The following is a 19,909-nucleotide window of genomic DNA, read 5'->3' on the forward strand; positions in this document are numbered from 1 at the left end:
TGAGTACCATTGGAAGAAGTCATTCCCCATACACTTATGTATAAATACAGACATGCACCGTATAAATACATGATATATGAAAAGCGTTTACGCTTCATATATTCATATAGTTTCATTTTTGTCAAAAATATACCCCCAAAAAAATTTCCTGGCAAATTGACTCAGCAACAGCCGTAGAAAGAAGATTTAGGAGAGGGTGAGAGAGGGAGAGAGGCCTGTTGAAGGGACAGACAGTCCGATTGAGAGAGAAAGCAAACGGGAATTGGAGACAGAGATGAAGAGAAATGAAGTGAGACAGAGGGAATCTGGGAGGGGGGGAGGAAGGTGAGCGACAAGAGAGATGAAGGAGAGTGTGTGTGTGTGTGTGTGGGTGGGGGGGAAGGATAAACTATTTGTCACGCTGCTGACGGAGAGAGATTGAAAAAGAAGGAGTGGGAGAGAAGAGTGGAGGTTGTCTTGATATAATGCTTTCTTATGCTCTTAAAGTACCGCTGTAGTCTGTCTACTTAGCTCCAGCTCTGGCTTGTTTTGTTGCTTATTTCCTTTCTCTTCTTCTTTTTTCCCTCCTTTTCTTTATTTCCCCTTTGTCCTTCCTTCCTCGTCTGCCCTCCCCGCAGGCACGTCTATAATCCAGGTGACGGCGACAGATGCTGATGACCCGACGTACGGGAACAGCGCCAAGCTCGTGTACACACTGGTGCAGGGCCAGCAGTACTTCTCCGTCGATCCCCAGACAGGTGAGCGTTTGCGTGTAACACACGTGGGCGGACGAAGGCAAACACGCACGCATGCAGCAGGAAAGCGACATACGTGCGAGATGTTCAGGAGCGAACGGCTGAGCTCGGTCTTCACAGTACCCGACATGTCTGCGCTGTGTGACGGCCTAAGGAGACGCACATGTGTTTGTGGGGGTGTGTGTGAGACACAGATGGAGTGAAACACTGGGGAACCTGTGGACCTGCATGCATGAGTACAGAAACATGTCTCTGACTTTCACACACACACACACACACTGAAAGCAACACTTCCCCCCCAGTGCAACTCCCATTCTCTTGTCACACTTAGTCATCCATCTTTCTCTCTTCCCCTTTTCCCACTTGTGCCCCATCAAACACACACACACTTGGTCTTTCAAGCACACCCCTGCCGCGCCCCCCCACCTCTTTCCCCCTCTGCGGTTCGCGCCACCATGAGCTGGCAGAAATGTATTCACGCCGCTAGGCTGCGTGTGCCGAACAACAGCCTAATATTATTATTTCTGGGTGAAGCAAAAGCGAAAAAGACGCGTTTAAAGACACACGTCAGCGAAGGCTTATGATCTCTGATGCAGGGCAGATTACAAAAGGGCTTGAAGAAGGCGTCTGGCGTGCCTGTTGTCACCGCGTCGGAGTCTCGCACACGTCACCTGAGGGCAAAAAGTTTTATTGTCGAGCGTTTAGGGGTTGAGGGCGGAGGAGGGCGCTTTATTTATTAATTTATTTATTTAACTTCATGATGATTACTTTTTTAGCAGTCTACCTTGGAGGGAACTTTTAGCTTTGTTTAGTCAGAAATGGAGCTCTGACTGTCTTGATGTTGTAGGTGCTGTTTTGATAGGCAGCACGCATTGAAGACACGTTAAGTTTCACAGTAAAACTCCATATCTATTAACTTTTTCAGATGTTTTTTTCTGTCTGCCTGTAGAAGTGAGAGCCTCCATGTGAGCGTTTATTTTGCCCACACAGTCACAGGTGGCCAGCACTCGTGTTTTGCTCATTGAATGTCAATGCCTGGTAATTGATTGCCTCGGCACGTGAGGACCTCTCAAATAACCAAAGGGAGCTGCAGGACTCTTTGAAATATAAGCCTAATTCCACACAGTGTGTATTAGCCGTGACACGGTGCTTTCAGAAGAGCCTCAGCATTCCGAACATGTCCGCTCTCCTCTTCCCGACTCCCTATCTCCCTCTTTTCAATCACCCCCCATTTCTCGTCGGTTCCATCACCGAGGGTCTTTTTCAGAACGTGCACTCGGAGGCGAGCGCGTTCGCTCATACATTTACTTTGTTTGTTTATGAATTCTGCTCAGAAAGCTCGACATATTTCTGCCTGTTCGTTCGTTAGCATTCAAAACAGCCCAGGCTGAATGTGATTCACCTTGAGCTGCCAAGTCATCCAGGCCGGTGTTTTTTGGTTGATGCTGGGCGAGAGCGGGCAGAATTTGATGTGCAACATCCAATCACATGTAGCAGAATGAGGTCATTTGCACGCGGGAGGTGATCGATGTCGAACGCGAGTAAATGATTCGTCTTTGTGTGCCGCTAAAGAGCACGAGACACAGAACGTGATTTTATGCTCTGTCAGCATGTCTATCTGCTGCAGCGTGGTGATTTGTCTTTTCCAGATGAGCCCCCTTTTCACATATCTGTTTATGTACGTGTGTTTCTGTGCGCCTTCAACGGGACATTAAGTTATATATTGTAGCTGTCAAATGGAAAGTGAGTGTCTCCAAAATGTCAGGAAAAACTGCCACGTTGTCAGGAAAAGCAGCTCGGTGACGGCGCACGTCGATATCGTCCAATAGGCTTTGAAAGGGCAAAGCAGAACTTTAAAAACACTTCGATTAAACTCAAATTACGGGCTTTTAACACAGAAACAAATTGAGGATTGCTTTGGAAATGATAAAACAACTGCTAACATAAGTGGTAACTTTACAGCTTATTGTGTCGTAAGCTGAATTTTATACGCCATAAACTGGTCTTTTGTGTTGGGTTTAAGTACACCAGTAAAATTACACTTCTGTTGTCATGGGAAGGATGAGTAAACCACCGTATCAACAGAGAAGCCACCATCTAAAATTAAAGCAAGTTTATTTGTTGAAGGTGCTGCCATGCTGTTTGTGTAAAGTTTGAATGAATTTGATGTCATTTGTTGTGTTTCCTGTTTTCCTTTCACCGCGTTGGCCATGCTCCTCTGTCTCTGCCCTCCTGTTTGTCTCTGTGTTCGTTTTTTGTACTTTCATAATTTTTGTTTTGTTTTGCTTTGATATCTTTGACTTTTTTGTGCGCTTGGCAGTTTTCTCTCTCCCTCGGTCAGTTGTCCGTCCATCTGTTTGCCCTCCACTTCTCCTCATGTTCCCAGGTTGTTCTTTGTGCTTTCCTCTACTTTTTTATTGTTTTAAGTTGTTTTTTTTACCTTATTTGTTTTAAAGCTCACTTGTTGGCGTCTAAACCTTCTACACACATAACAGAACCTTACCCAATTGATTTTAGTGCATTGTAAAAGTAACTTGATTGGTGGATGTCAGGACTTTTAAATTTATCATTTATGAGAATAGTTACACATACAGTCAAGTGAAAAGAATGTTTTCATAGGGCTCTGTGCAGTCCTGTGAGAAATTCAATACGGCTCGTGATTCAATAGTTTGTAAAACTACTTTAAGCAGCAGCTGGATGATTTTATCTGTCTCACAGATCATTGTGGAGACATTTTGGCCCACTCCTCTTTGCAGCATTATTTGTTTTTGCGCAGCTTAAAGTCCCACTGCAACATTTCAGTCAGGTTAAGATCTAAACTTTGACCGCCTCATTGCAACACCTTAATGCTATTCTGTTTTAGATTTACTGCTTCGCTTGGGATCGTTGCCTTATTGCATGACCCAGTTTTGGACAACATTTGGCCTCACATTTGGCGCCAGAATACTTTGATATAAAGAGTAGTTCATGGTTAACTCAATGACCGAAAGGTGCCCAGGTCCTGTGGTTGGAAAACAAGCCCAAATCATCAACCCTCCACCACCATGCTTAACAAGTGTTTGTGTTGATATGCAATGCTTGGTTTGCTCCAAGTGCAGTCCTGTGTGTCTTGGCCAAAAGTCTCTGCTTTGGTCTCATCTGTCCAGCTGACAGTCCTGGGAAGATTGTAGCTTTGCATTAACCTCAATGCTCCAGACCAGCAAACTGCCAAAACAGCTACAGAAGTGCCAATGATTAGTTACCAATGTTCATTTGATCAGCAGCACCGAGCTGTTACTTACCCTCTTAATTTCTATGGAAGCGCTAATGATGTTTTTCACAGGACTGCATAGAGTCCTATGAAAACATTGTTTTCATAGGACTGTATTTATCTGCAAAATATACAAAATAAACTTGCACCTGATTTACAGAGGGTGCAACAAATAATTCAGAAATTAGTAATTAATCCAGCACGTTACCTATATTTTGCAGAGGCCTGATGGTAGTTTGCCTGCATTAATATTTGCATGGGGGATTGAAGCGGTCCATTTACTGTAATACTATTTTTTTTATAGCTAACTACATAAAACTACAAATGATTAGCGGCTGTAAAGGAAGAAAGTGAGTGTTGATTTTGTCATTCTCTGCTACAAGTGAGCAACATTTGACAATTCCCAAACCATTTTATTTCATCTTGACTGCTGTGAATACAGGCGGTGCATTCCTCAGGCGGCACACACTTGACATTTTTTTCAGCGCTCGTGCAACAGGACCGTGGTTGTGTCGTGCTCACAGGGCGACGTCATCACGGATAAATCTCACAGATCTGAGCCTGAGGAATACATCACTGCGACCAAGCATTTTATAGAAAGCCGGAGCTGACATTCTTGCCCTTTCACATAAAAAGTGGGTTGCTTTATTTTTGTGTGTTATGTATGACCTGTTAACAAGTGGACATTCTTTTGCAATAAAATCAACTGAGTGGTATTTTTCTGCTGGCTTGTGACCTTTTTGTGATACATTTGTTTCATTTTGCATGTACATTGTTTAAGTTTGCGGGAATGTGTACTTTTCAAAACTGGCAACACTGCTAATTAGTTTTTATGTGACTCTAATGGAATGACCAGTACTTAGATTTATAAATAAGAGTCGCAGACCATCAGGACCAAACTGTGTTATATAACAACTTGTTAACATTTATACCTGAAGGCTAAATGGCATACTGGAAATCAAGAATGACCTTTCATTAATGACTTCCTAACATGTGTAACTGCGGTGCTGATGAAGTCTTTAATAAAGGGTCACGACTTTCTCAGTTCATAACGGGAAGTCAGATCTGTTGTTATAAATGTTAATAAGTCATTAATAAAAGGTTACGGTGTCTGTTTATTAATTTACCACTTCATGGGACATTTAGTTCTTGTCAGATCTATTGGCGGTTCTGACTCAGTCATCAATAAAGACTTATTACATTAACGCAATTCTTAAAGACTGATCACAGCATGTGGATTTTACTGCAAACAGTCAAATTAACTGTAAACTCGGAAAGCTGTGCCTAATTAGAAAGCGGTGCCTTCAAATGTCTAACAGATAGATTCACTGCAATATTTTATCTGAGAGTAAGAAGATTGTAAGGTAGTTATAGATGTGAAGAGAGCAGGATGAGGTCCTGCTGTGCAGAGAGATTTTCTTCCAAAACAGAGCGCAGGCCAGAAAGTATATTTTTAAAGCCAGAAAGTTCAGTTAATCATAAAGTTATAAATATTGATCACAAAAGAGTTTCAGTCTCACGCAGATGTATTGTGATCATTTGTTGCCAAGTAGTAGAAACCAAGGTTCATGGTCATTGTGATGTTACCCTATGTGTGTGTTTTCTCCAGGTATTCTACGAACAGCTGTGCCCGATATGGACAGGGAGACCCAGGACCAGTACCTGGTGGTGCTTCAGGCTAAAGACATGGGGGGGCACCTAGGAGGATTATCTGGGACCACCACTGTAACCGTCAGGCTTACCGATGTTAATGACAACCCACCACGCTTCACACAGAGTGAGTAACTCAGCAGCTTATACCGCTCCCAAATAAAATATAGAACAGGAATAGAGAGGCAGCAGTCTGGGGAAAATTACTGCTGCAGGGAGTGCATCGCATCCCACATACATGCACGATAACTGTACATGCTGCCCACTGCTCACGAGAGCGCACGCCGCGCAAGAACAGCGGCGCCATCAGCCAGTGTAAAATAACTGTGTGTACTTTTAACCATTTTGTTATGCCTGTGTAAATTTTCTAGCTTCCGATATAGGGGAGGGATGAAGAGAAAACAAACACTGGGCTGCATAACAGCATAAACACCATGTTTGTTTTGCACCAGAAGGCAGAAGAGTTGTCGGACCTTTCTGACCTGCAGGTCCTGTCAGGATTTTCACAGCAGCAGTCAGGCAGAGGAGATTCCTGCAGGGCTGCAAAGTACCTCATCAAACATTCAGCCATGGATTTAGCTTGCCTCTGCTATGATAGATTGGCTGCTATTTCCAACAGCAGCTACACTGTCAGATTATATCAGACAATCTGACAGCACGTCAATGTGGGAAACCCTAATTGGCTTCCTAATAACTTTGAATGTGGTTAATTGAATTACACTGTTTGCAATCATGACATAATTTTAGTAAAAATCATAGATGTGATAGGTCTTTCGTACTTGCTGTCTATGAAATATGTTTTTGATAAATGAAATCAAATTAAAATTTACTCTTGTGGATTAAACAAAATATAGACCAAATTAGCGGTTGGCATAATGGTGAAGATGATGTAATCAAGACGGGTTATTAGATATTATTGTCCTGTTGGCCATTATAATGTTAATCATTCTTCGAAATAGGAGGCAGATCTTCTTCTTCATGTACTAGACTGATGAATAAGAGGCTGGGATTAATTAATTCTCTTTTTTGGTATGTCACCAAAAGAATGGTAGGTGTGTTCTTTCATACCCTCGAAAGGACAAGCTAGTTAGGCCTCCTGTGAATGATCCAGAGAATCGTGCGGCCTTGGTCGCCAGGGTTCGCCTCGTACTTTACTTAAGGTCGTCCTTTTTGCCATTTCTCGTCTAAGCAGCTCCGCCGCCTCCAGTTTAATTGCTGACCTTCTTCCAATTAAAGTGACAAGGACACGAGTTGGGAAATCACTTTTGTATGACTGCTGTAGAGGAGCTGGTAGGAACCATACAGTACTATGCATAGTTTATTTCCAAGGACCTTGACTTTCTTACAATTTTTTAAAATGGTCTTGATCAGTAGCCCTTCAGCTTTCTAAGGATCTTTCAAAGTTTTTCTTTGGATATTTGCTGATTTCCACTCAGTCCAGTCCTTATACTGACCATTTACGGTTTATGTATTTATTTAATAATATGTGCTATCACTTAACGCTGAGATATGAATCATCAAAGCCTGAAAAAAGAAACGTTTTGTGTCTATACATCAAAGACAACTTATAAAAGAGCCCATTTTAAATTGTATCTGTAGGATAGATGATGGATCTTTAGGCACTCTGTTACTCTTAGCCTCTAATAAAAGCATATAATGTGTAACAGTTTCTTCAGTTGTATCTATAAAAATGTACCAAGAATCTATCATAGTTTGACACATATAAAGCAGTATTTTGGTAACAAGAACTATTAGCTGAATACTTGGCGTATCTCAGCATAGTGTGCATTATGTAAATAAAAAAATCAGAAGGAACTGCTCAAGTGGAGGACAAAAGAATCGATCTGAAACAGATCAACTGTATATGACAGTCATTTCCTTAAGAGGTATTAAAAAATTCAGCAAAGACCTGAAACAAAAACTGAGAAATGCATCTTGGCCTTCGGTTGATCCGTATTTCCCATTTTCTTAGCAATATATGGAGAAAAGAGGATCGCCTCAAGACTGTACAGTACTGTAAGTTACTTTACTGAAAGTGTTAATAAAATAGATAGATAGATAGATAAAAATAACAGCATAAGCATCTTTGGCATAGCAATTGCATTCTTACACATTTTTTCTTTTCATTAGAACTTTGAAAAAGTGATTGAGCTTTGGTGTGATCTGAAGGCTGTTGTAAAATAGGAGCGACTACAATTTGAAATTCTTTTCTATAAATGAAATTCAAGGCAATTTAAACGAGATTGTGTGTGACTGAACCGAGCGTACTCAGACATTAAGTTTGAAAGATACAGCAATTGCTTGTTGTTCTCCCAGTTTTCATACAAGTCACTGAGTCAGAAACTTATAATTAAACTGATTTCATATCATTTCATTGTCAGAATAAGGATTTTAGCTCACATGGTAGTGGGATTTTAATATTTCTTGGTAATATTTAGACATTTTATTTATCAATAACAGCTGTCGATATGTATGCTGATCATAACAGTGTGTTTAGATCTGAGTTACAATCTTAGTAGCAGTATAACTAGTTTGCATTTCTCTGTGCTGTGCTGAAAAAGTCACTGTTTTCTAAATCAAACAGCATGGGGTGAAAGTGCCGTAGTGCATCAGAAACCACAGGAGCTGTAGAGCATTTCCGATGCTCAAGCACAGGGAAGCTTTCAGCTAAAATCTGATGGAAAACTGGAGATGCATGCATGACTCCATCACCGAATACGGTTATGCAGGTAAAGCCGACAGAACCGCTTCCATTTGACAGTGACATCATGTACCAATTCTTGGAATGAGGTCTAACACGGGAGCAAAGGAATACAGACTCAGGAGCTTGAGACTTGGTCTGTGCCATGACTGTGCTTTGAAAAATTCATGAGTTTCATTGTTTTTGTTGCCACATTGCCAAGGTTTTGGAGCTGTGAGAGCACCTCTTGTTAAATACAGAATTTAAATGAACTGCAGATCTGTTTCACTGATACTTTTATTCATCGATTTGGTTCATTTAACGTAATTTGTTTTAAACGTAGCTTAAAATGTAATATTTTTGAAAGGCTTTTGTAGCTCAGCTTGCTACGTTAGCTTCAGTGTCATTTGAGGTAATATAGAATAACTGATGGCTTACTCATGTGCTTCCCAAGTAGCACGGTCTAAGCTGTGTAACAGCCTCTGTTATAGCACCACCTGGTCATCTTTTTTTAATGAGCAGTGAGTAAATCCACAATATGTTCTTAGTGAATGTAGAGCAATGACACGCGCCTGTCCCTTTAGCCAGGTCTCCCTGCTGGAGTCTCAAATACTTCTCTTTTGTGACACCCATCAAATATCTCATCAAATTTGAACACTTTAAAGTACTAGTGATGTGCGATACCACTGATTTCCTTTCTGATCCGATACCAAGTAAAATTCAGGGTGGTATCGACGATACTGATCCGATACCGATACTTTGTACGAAAACGTATTTCAGTTATTGTATCTCAAATTATAGCGTCATAATTCAATTCAATTCAATTCAATTCAATTTTATTTATATAGCGCCAAATCACAACAAATGTCGCCTCAAGGCGCTTCATAGATACAGAGAAAAACCCAACAATCATATGACCCCCTATGAGCAAGCACTTTGGCGACAGTGGGAAGGAAAAACTCCCTTTTAACAGGAAGAAACCTCCGGCAGAACCAGACTCAGGGAGGGGCGGCCATCTGCTGCGACCGGTTGGGGTGAGAGAAGGAAGACAGGATAAAAGACATGCTGTGGAAGAGAGACAGAGGTTAATAACAGATATGATTCAATGCAGAGAGGTCTGTTAACACATAGTGAGTGAGAAAGGTGACTGGAAAGGAAAAACTCAATGCATCATGGGAATCCCCCGGCAGCCTACATCTATTGCAGCATAACTAAGGGAGGATTCAGGGTCACCTGGTCCAGCCCTAACTATATGCTTTAGCAAAAAGGAAAGTTTTAAGCCTAATCTTAAAAGTAGAGATAGTGTCTGTCTCCCGAATCCAAACTGGAAGCTGGTTCCACAGAAGAGGGGCCTGATAACTGAAGGCTCTCCCTCCCATTCTACTTTTAAATACTCTAGGAACAACAAGTATTTAAAAGTAGAATGGGAGGGAGAGCCTTCAGTTTATATAATTTGTATAATTATGAATAATTCGTATTCATAATGATTACAGGACATCGGATTACTTGTTCTTATCACTTAATAATGCACAGTTATCATATAGAAATAAGAAAACTGAAGTTGTGCACAATTTGAACATGTTGCCTGCCTGCAGCACTAAAGGACTCCGTGAGAGACGTCTGTCTCGCCCTAGCAGCACCTGTCCCTCTCCTCCTCTTCAGTTCCCCTCAACATATGCTCATCATATTCTGTGATATGATTTACTCTGAAGTGCTTGATGAGGTTAGTAGTGTTGCCACAACACCTCACTTTCTTGCCACATGTATTGCAGACTACGTCTCAACCGTTTGTGGAAGTAAAATACGTCCACACATGACTCCATTTACGCTCAGCCATTGTTGTGAGTGTGCACAACAAGGGGCCGGACACATTTATACAGACGTACTTCACACATGACTATGACAGGCGGAAAACTAAGTAGTTCCTTCCAATGTAGACAATCCAAATGATATAGTTTATTTCCACTCTGTTAATGATAACCTACAAATTTACCCTAAATTACTAAAATATCGATATTTTAATATGAGTATCGATTCTAGAACATAAATGACTGGTATCGGAGGAACCGCACATCACTATAAAGTACTCCTTGGTCTCACATCCAAACCCATTTGGTAAATGCAATTTTTCAGTGTACAAAGACATGTTTTAACCCAAACAACGACCTGTGTCGAAGTTAATCAGTTAGTATTATGAAACCAAGGGCAAGCAGCAAGTTAAAACAATAGGAACAAACCGCATCACTACTCCCACAACCTGTGCAACTGTTGGATCAGTCTACGTTCCACATGCATTACTTGCACAGGGTGGTGTGCTATTTGATAAAAGCTTTGCCAAAGTTGGGGTAATGATGTACTGGAGTAGCAGATTTGCTAACTGAGCTGAACCTCCATCAAGGATGGTGTTTTGGACCTGAGGCCTGGAGGGCTTCTTGGAGGAAAGCTGGGCCCTGTTTTGATCTTTGTGGGTGATGAGGAGTCTCACGGTGCCGGTAGCTCCTTTAAACCTTCACCGTTCACCAAAATCTGTTGGCTGTTACCTCCTCATGTTCTTCTGATGACTCCCTGTATGAGTTTGCTTTGCTGAATGCTTCTGATGTTAACCTACACGTAACCTAGAGAATTTGTGTGTATGTCTCGTTGTGCAAACAGTCCACATATTCCTACGTTTTGCTGTATGTCTGTGTGTATCCCTGAGCCTCTGCTCGCCTTTTTTTCCTTCCCCCTCACGCACTCACGCTCTCTTGTGCTTGCGCGAACACCATCAAAGCCTGCCACCCCGCCGCTCTACTCAATTACACACCCAGGCTTTTAAAAAGACACCCTCAAATCCGGCTCCCGCGTCTCCCAAGGTCAACACTGCTTATTCCTTGTGGCATTTAGCAAAGGGAGAGGATTACACTGGTACGTATGAACCAGGTATTGGCTGTACATTATAGCCTTAACAAGAAGGAAAAAAAACAGCCTGCTTTGTGGGCTCGTCTCTTCACAGAGCCCTTGAATTTCTCACTATCCAAAACATGATTTTAGGAACTAAGTGGGTTTGTTGTGTGCTCAGTTTTGAAAGCCATCGGGGGATTTCTTGTGCCCGGAGGAGGCAGTATTGCAAAGGGAAAGTAGGCTACGGTGCAGATTGGAGGGTTTTTTGTCTAAATGATTAGTGGAGATTGTGGGATATTTTCAGATGCTTCACTGGCAAACATAGCGCTCTAAACACTCTTTATCAAATGGCATGCATTGTGCTCCAAATGTATTTGGACAGGACCTTGTTTCTTTTAGATTTTAGCTCTTTGGTGCAGGGACGGCTTTTAAATTTAGACCCATCCATATCAAATTATTAAAGAAAAAGCGCTTTTTGAACAACTGTGTATGGCAACAACGCAAAAGCAGCGAGGAATCGTTTTCTGTAGCCTCCTGACACAAATTCAGAGTTATAGAAGTTTTATCCCAGAAACATCATTCCACTTTGAAGTGTTAATACTGGGAATACCCGCTTCTCAGCGGGTCTGCTTTTTATGACACAAGTAAACTGAATTTTATTTTATTTTTTTTCACGACGCGTCGTTAACAAGCCAGACGGCTGTCTGTTACTGTCTCATTTCACATCAGCTCTTTTCCTGATTAAGCTGTTAATTATGCCGGTGCAAAGTGGAATACATGGATGAGTAATTGTGTGAAAGTAAACATGGGTACTGGGTATCAAACGCAAATAATTAACTCTCTGTCACCCCGCTTCAGGACTGCTATAGTAAATGACTTTCTACTCTTCTGGAAATCCGGCAAAGACGACAGGGCTTCCACAGCTTCATATAATTTGTAGCAGGACCATAGTGGTGTTGTTTGAGGGCTGATTTGAAATTTCATACCCTTGTTTCCATGTAGTCATTTATTCAGACATGTTTTCCCATGTTTACTATAGCTGAATAATTTATGGCTGTGTGTACTCCAAGCTGAATTCTCCCTAGGATAAATTGAGGCTAGCTCAACGTCTGGAAGACTACCTAAAAATAAGATGACCATTTTATTTATTAACACATAACACATAATAAGTCCTACTGCTCGATAAGGGAGAGAAACATGGGTAAAATTTTAAGATGCCCTTTTTTTCTTAAAGCCTTTTAAAAAAATAATATTAAACTTTTAAAACTTCATCAAAATCATCCAACCTTTACCTCTTCAACCTTAATTTTGTTTAAAAAAAACCTTTCACACACGCTATCAACATTAAAGGCAAATATTGCCCTGTAGTGTTTTCTACACCTGAGAAAATGACACATAAAAGACAGAACAAAGGAAAGGAAAACAAAGATGTGCAAACACCTGACATCTCAAGAACACAAAAATAAACATGACCCAGTTCTGCCTGTTGCATTAGAAAACTGCAGTGTATTAGAAAACACAGAGATGAATGTTAGATGGAAAACGGGGATCATTTAATTTCATTATAATAATCACATATTGATGGACTTAATATTAGCAGCGACCCAGTTAAGATCAGAGTGTTATACACTAACACGGCCTTTGTGCTTTTGACAGATCAGACTTCTGCCATAATGTTAGCTGAGGACGCTGTTTTACTGTATTCATGTAACTTGGTCATGTATAGAGGTGGGAATCACCATACATCCCACGAGACAATATTATCACAATACTTAACGCACGATACGATATTATTGCAATTTTTTAAAATATTTTGCGATATTCAGATTCTGTACATAAAGGTAAACTTTATCAATATTCATTTTATCTAATATCAAAGTCTCACACTCAGTCTTTCTCTCATTTCAGTTTTATTGTTGACAAACTGAACGGTTTGTATTACAGTCTAGTCCAACTTAACTGAATGCAACCATCTGGTACAATTATAGCTATTCTGAACTATGCAATTTGTGAAAACTATGCAGCCCCTTCAGCAACTGAAGAATTTGAAAATATAACAAAATATAATTTTACATTAAATAAAAAATTTTTAAACTTAATCAAAATAAAACATGTCTTAAATTAAAACAAGTAAACTGTCATGTTTATTGCTGCCAAAAAAAAGTTAAACACATTTGGACAGTGAAGGAATGTCAGGATTCTTGCTCAGAAAAAGGATCAACATGCTCTGAAGTCAGAGCACAAAAACTTTTTTTGTAACAAAATATCGATTTCTGCTGTCTCTGTATCGATACATTATTAGCAAACAAAATATCACGATACTACACAGTATCGATTTTTTCCCCCACCCCTAGTCATGTATGTGCGTAAAGTATTTATAGGTGTACATTACACTGTATAAGATGTAACGTTTATCTTCCAGGCACAAATGCAGCTTTGGGAGCTCTGCACTTTGATCTCACCTCCTAAATTTTTATCATCTAACTTGTGTATTTGAAACGGAAGGTAGCCTCAGGTTCCCTGTGATTATTTATGGAATTATATATGATATATTGACAATATATACACAATTCAAGGTCCACTTGCAAGCGTCTGGATGTCTCACTTGTGCTGGGTTGAGTTTAAGCTTGAGATCTCATTTTTGACCTTGGATAAAGTCATTTGAGAAATCTCCCCCCCCCCCCCCCCATCCTGAATTTACTAAAAGCTCTTCAGGAGGCTTCAACAATTAATCACGAAATCCTTGCCAGCAGATGGAATTGGCTACATTTTTTCTCCAGTTATATATATTGATAAAGAAATCAAAAAGGAGAGAATATGAATAAAAAGCTGAGCCCTGTGATAAAAGATAAAACAGTATAGTGGAAAGATATTGAGAAAGCCAGTAAGAGACCTTGCTTTAGAGAAATCTTAACTAATGAATACTGTACTGTTTAAAAAAAAAAGGTTTGATTGGTCACCTCTTAACATTTTTTAAACTCTTTTTAAAAAACCTCCTCAAACATAACATAGGAAGGTCTGCGTATTTCTTGTTAATGAAATACATTCAGTAAAGTCCTCGGGCTTTTCACAAAGCCTAATCGCTTTTCTCACATTGCTTTAGTTTGTCCTCATCATACTAATTTAGAATTATGAGATCACGATAAGAAACTCTGTCGTAGTCCTTATTGGTCCTAGCTGTTGTAATTGTGTTACGCCGTACTATAACATTTCATGCAAACGCAGTGCTAAAGCTATTGAATAGATAACCACTTCAAAATGTGCGTATAGCACTGTGGGCTAAAAGAAAGGGGCTTGTATTTCTGAGCCAGGGCTTTGAAAGCAGATTGAGAACAATTAAAGCATGTCAAAGAGGGGGGCAAGTGATCAAAATCTACTTTATTAAGTGATCCAAATCAAAAATGATTCAAAACCACATTTGAAATCAGAACCACTTAAAAAAACGGAAAGTGAAATGTCACTCTGTGTATGCGTCTTCTCGGTGAAATGTCAGCATTTGATTTGATCTGGCCCAATCCTATCTGTACACCAATTCTACCACCGCGAATACGTCTGTCGGCTGTCAAAGGGCAAAACATTGATTCAGAATCTTGTAACGGTTGGAGCAGCAGACTCATAGAAATTCCCAAATGCGTCCGGAGACTCATAACTTGTGCTTGCTGAAATGTACTGGGCATGAGCAGCTACAACTCTGCACGGTGACAACTCCACAGACGGAGGCTCAGGTGCCGCTTTCCTGTTTTTATGTGGTTTCCAAACAACCTTGGCTTGCCAACGGTGCCACATAAAAACGTTGAGGGAGCCATCACTCTCCCAGCAGTTTGATGGATGGAAAGATAGATGAGCTGACAGATGACTACATAGGTAGCGCCGATAAGATCAGTGTCATTTTATGCACCGGGGAGAAGAGACAGAGGGAGAAGGAGCGATAGAGGGAGTAGTTCGGAGAAGGCTTCATCATAAATATTACTAATTCATTTCCCTGGAGAGCTCGGATGTAATAGAGAGAGTGTGAATGGGAGGAGACAGAAAGAGAGAACGGGGAGGTGTGTGTGTGCGAGTGAATACAAAACTTGGTGTGCGTGCATGTTCAAGAGCGCCCTTTTTTTCCTGAAAGAGAAGAGAAAAAGAGAAAGATGGAGACGTTGAGGAAGGTGCGATAAAGTTGTCAAAGGAGTGAGACAACAGGAGGGAGAGAACGGGGAGTGGGTGAGAAATGGCTCAGAGAATGTAGAGGAAACCGCAGAGAGGCTGAGGAGACAAGGAGACAAATGTACAAGTATGGGCGCGGGGGTGTAATTGAAATGGAGGGAATCGGTAGGCATTAAAAAGGGTATTATGTCCTTTAGTGAGAATGAGACGCGCAAAAACCAAAAAGGAGTCGTAAGGAACAAAGAGGGATGAGTGGGCGAGCTAAAAGTGTACACACAGATTGACACAATGGCTTAACCTGCGCGTGCGTTCTTTATCTGTGGCTCGAGCTCCTCCTGCAGTTGTTACAGCTTTTCGGCCTCTGATACCTGCGCTCGTGTTTGTGCACGCGCCCAATCGTGCACGTTCGCGCGCGCTTGCGAGATCAGTCAGAGGTTAGGAGACGGGGACGCACAGAAGTGACAGACGTTGTCATCTCCTGTCAGACCCAGAGACGTGCGCACGCAGACGCACGCAGACACACACAGGCACACACGCGCACGCATACGGACACACTCCTGACTCCCACTCGCTCTCAGTGTGTGCTCTTCACACACCCGGTACCCTTGTGTCCCTTATCACACGCTCTCCCATCTGTTCCTGTTTTAAAACACCCTCAGCGCACAATCATTTTTAGTCACTGTGGCAGAAAGTGTCTGTGCTGAGAAATCCCACTCGTCAAACCATTCACTTTCACAGTCACACCGTAAACTGCTGTGGCTACTGTTAATGAACATTTGCCGTCCCCACCAAGCAATAAATTCCTCGCCTGGGGTTAATGTTGGTCATCAAAGTTTAATCATGAAGAATTATTTGCGCCGTATTAATGTTTAAAAAAAATAACATAAGGAGAACACGAGGGAGGGTGGTGCAGGTTAGAATTTGTGATTTGTATGTAACAGTGAAACCAGCTGGCATGAGCCAACATCATTTTCTCTTCTTATCTTCTTAGCAGTCCAATCACATTCAGCGCAATCTAATGCATATCGAAAATAACACACGTCCCCTTCAATAGGGCATCGATAATGAATTTAGTTAAATGCCATGACTAATGTGCATTTTGTGGACTAGTAATGGGCTCATCAGAGTTAGGGGACACACGCGCAGGCCAATCCGGTCCAACGCGGCCGCCCCCGTCCCCGTCGCACTGTCCAATGATCGCCACCCACGTGCTGACGTCTCCCATTGTTTGGACTGGGACGATAAAGACACGAAGCCGCCACTCTTTAGAATGCATGAAAGCAAGTCCTGGGGGCAAGTTCACCAAAGCGTGAAGGAGGGAGGAGGGAGACGACAGAACGGGGGGATGGAGACGGGGAGAGGAAAGAGGGGAGTAAAAGCAAATGGTTTTGTGGCGACAGTGATAATCAGGCTAACTAAAAATCCCTTCAGCTCACGCAGAGCAGAAGCGATGCTGGGAAATGAAACGAAGCAGGTTTTCACTGATGTGTTTAGGGGCTGCGATGCAGACACACAGATGTGCCTGCAGCTGTTAACGTATACATGTGTGTTTCTCTGCAGTTTATATGACGAGTTTAGGGCTGGATTAGTGGATTTTGTTGAAAGCTGTGCCCACTGAAGCGGCCTTTAACTCACAGCTTTTAATTGTTGAGACTAAGTTTGAAATACTATTGCGTGCCCGTGGACTGATATAAAGAGCAGTGATGAAACATTAGTCTGTTTGCACAAGCAGCTCTCAGCATCTTTTTTTCCCGTTGTTTCTTGTCCTCTGGAGGCTTCGCTCTCCTCGAGCTGCGAGGCGCCTGATTCAGCTGGATTTGGGTGGAAGATACGAGGGGGAACCCTGTTTTTAGCTGATTATATGTGTTTTAAGACCTTCTTGGAGAATTCACACGTGCGCACTTGCTCACTAACACGTACAATGCCACATGCAGTGCAGCGCTTAAGCAAAAAAAAGAAAAAAGAAAATCCGTATATGCAGCCAGCTCAGAGGCGTGAGATAGCGCCGAGGCATGAAAAGCCTTTTCCTGAAATGGCTCCCTCATATCACAACGCACAATTAGGCCTGCCATTGCAGTGCCCTGGAGTCAATGGTGGCACAGTACAGAGCTCTGCTTGGATAGATTGCTCTAGGCTTTCACCCTGCGTGGGTATGAATTCTGCTGCAGCCCTCTAACTGCATCGCCTGCACGTTACGTGTTCATGCGTGTGTGTGCCTTGCGCCCAGCCGTTTGCGTGAGCGTAAGTAGCAGGGTCAGCTGGCCTTGTTGGTAGTGGCTTTCTTTTTTTTCATTTTACCCCCTTTTTTTCCCCTCTCTTGCACTCTCTTGTTCTTCCTCACATATACATGCACAGCAAATGAGGCTTTACGCTGACATTAGAACCACATCAAATTGGCAGCTCCTGTGAGGAATCCGCAGGCAGAGCTTCCCCCTGATGAGCTTTTCTGAAGCACTCCCGTGCAGCCAACAGAGCCTCTGAGCAGAGATTCATTGCGCAGTAATCATCCTATACAACACGAGGTTTCCAAAAGACCTACATGTAGGCAATCCGGCCCGAGAGGCTCTTACATTCTCCACACTTTTCCTGCCATCGCAAGAGGAGAAACTTGGAAATTTAAAACTTAATTAAACTCCCCAAACAGGGCCTTTTCCTGTCCCTGCTTCCTTTTTCGTTAGTTTGTGTATCAGCTCTGGCTTCTGTGGAAATTAGGTGAATCCATCACACCTTTTCCAGCAACTCCCAGGCTCTTTGCTCACAGGGAAAGCACAAAAAATGCAAGGCGACAGGACGCAAAGAGACTGCCTTGACAGTTTTTTTTATTTTTTTTATTTTCTGCATTACTTTTTCATCTGACCTGGCAGTGTGCCCCCTCACGCAGAATAATAGGAGCTAAAGCCATTCTCTTTTTGCCGAGCCATCAGTGAGCCATGGAGAGCCGGAGAAGAGGAAGTGATTTCCATGTTAATGGGAACCTTCTCAGCAGCGTCTAAACCTTTCCCTTCTTTCCTTTCCTTCCATCAGTGCTTCCTCGCTTGCCGTCTGTTTTGTGCTTACCTGGCTTTACCTGCTGTCGTTCCTGTGCGCTCAGTCGTTGTGGTGTTGTCTTGCAAAGGTACCTTTCACCTCCCAGTCCCTGTTTACTTCTTCCTTCCTTCCCTCTGCAGCACTCTTTTTCTCTCTGTCGAGCTTGATGAATGGAGTCGCTGGACTGTGAGCGCTACATCCTCAACAGGGTGTGGCAGGCCATTGCTAGCTATCTCACATCAATGCGAGTGTGTGTGTGTTTTTCTTTGTTTTTTTCTTTCATTTACCCTGCCTCCTGTGGTATACATGGGCAAATCCTGCCTCAAACTCTAGGCCATAAAAATGGATTCTTGGAAATGAATTGGACAGATAAGAGCACTCTTCAAGAGTCTCTTAAAATCCCTTTTCCCCCGCTACTGCAGAACTACATTGATGTCCACTTGGCTGAACATTTACAATCCCCACCCTAACCCTTTGAGGATCCCTGAGCAGCCAAGTGAACATGCTCCCTGAGGTTTTTTTTTTTTTTTTTGCCATCCTCTCCTGCCCTCACCGCACTCTTGACCCTCTTCTCCCTCTTCTCCCTGGGATCCTCAAAAACACAGCTGGAAACGGGCCAGCAAGTCATCTCCCCCAAGATATGATAAGTGGCTCCATCTACTATACGGTCTGTGTCAGAAAAACGGCGGTGGGTAAACTGCTCTGCCTCAGGGGTGCAAAACGAATCGCCTCAGTCCTGCATTCTCATCCCTTATACATAAAGGCAGGCAAGGCCAAACTAAGCTCTCCCGAGACGGTTTACGGCATTCTTATAAATCATAAATATACCTCGCCATATTGGGTAAACAGATGATCAGTCTGTGAGCAGAAGGGATACAAAGTAAACTTTGTAGGATGCAGGAGACAGACGCGATGCCAAGATGGACCCTGCGGGGCCTTGCTGGAATATGCAGCTTCCTGCTGTTTGAATGGGTTACAGATAGATGGGAGTTTCTTATTGTTTGATGTACATCAGTGGTTCCCAACCTTTTTCATCCAACACACCCCCACAGCCCTGTCAGATGGACAGTTAAACCCATTCCCAAATTAAACTCTTCTTTAACTGGATGTGCAAAACTTTAAGTTTGACATTTCCAAATGTATTGCCAGTTAACCGTACATTTGTCAGCAGTTATTTCAGACGTTCATCCACTGCTTTTACTCCATTTAACAGATAGTCGTTGGTCAGTTTTATATGTATCTGTTTTGAGGTTATTATATATATGTGTTCCTAGGTGTATAAGCCGTGAGACCAGTTTTCCCGTGCTTCACTCGCGTACGTCAGTTTGAAGAGGAAAAAGAACTCCATGGGACTCCGATGTGAAAAGAATGAAAGTGTACTTTATTGATCCCCGTGGGGAAATTCCTCTCTGCATTTAACCCATTCACTCAGTGAAGCAGTGGGCAGCCATTGGGCGCCCGGGGAGCAGTGTGTGGGGAGGGTACCTTGCTCAGGGGTACCTCAGGGGAATCGAACCCCCGACCGTGGGGGCCTCC

The 19,909-nt window shown here is 42.3% G+C and overlaps 1 protein-coding gene across 2 annotated transcripts in view; it reads left to right on the forward strand.

Moving 5' to 3' along the window:
• cdh24b (cadherin 24, type 2b) overlaps window positions 1-19,909 on the forward strand; it is a 170,563-nt gene that overhangs the window by 94,001 nt on the left and 56,653 nt on the right. For both annotated transcript variants that reach the window (XM_087832633.1, XM_035912940.2), the window contains 2 exons: window positions 618-737; window positions 5,594-5,761. In XM_087832633.1, the coding sequence (XP_087688759.1) occupies window positions 618-737; window positions 5,594-5,761 (288 nt within the window). The remainder of the gene's footprint in view (window positions 1-617; window positions 738-5,593; window positions 5,762-19,909) is intronic.

The sequence above is a fragment of the Neolamprologus brichardi genome, chromosome 18 (genome assembly GCF_056152115.1).
Source record: "Neolamprologus brichardi isolate AB-2024 chromosome 18, ASM5615211v1, whole genome shotgun sequence".
Taxonomy (NCBI): Eukaryota; Metazoa; Chordata; class Actinopteri; order Cichliformes; family Cichlidae; genus Neolamprologus; species Neolamprologus brichardi.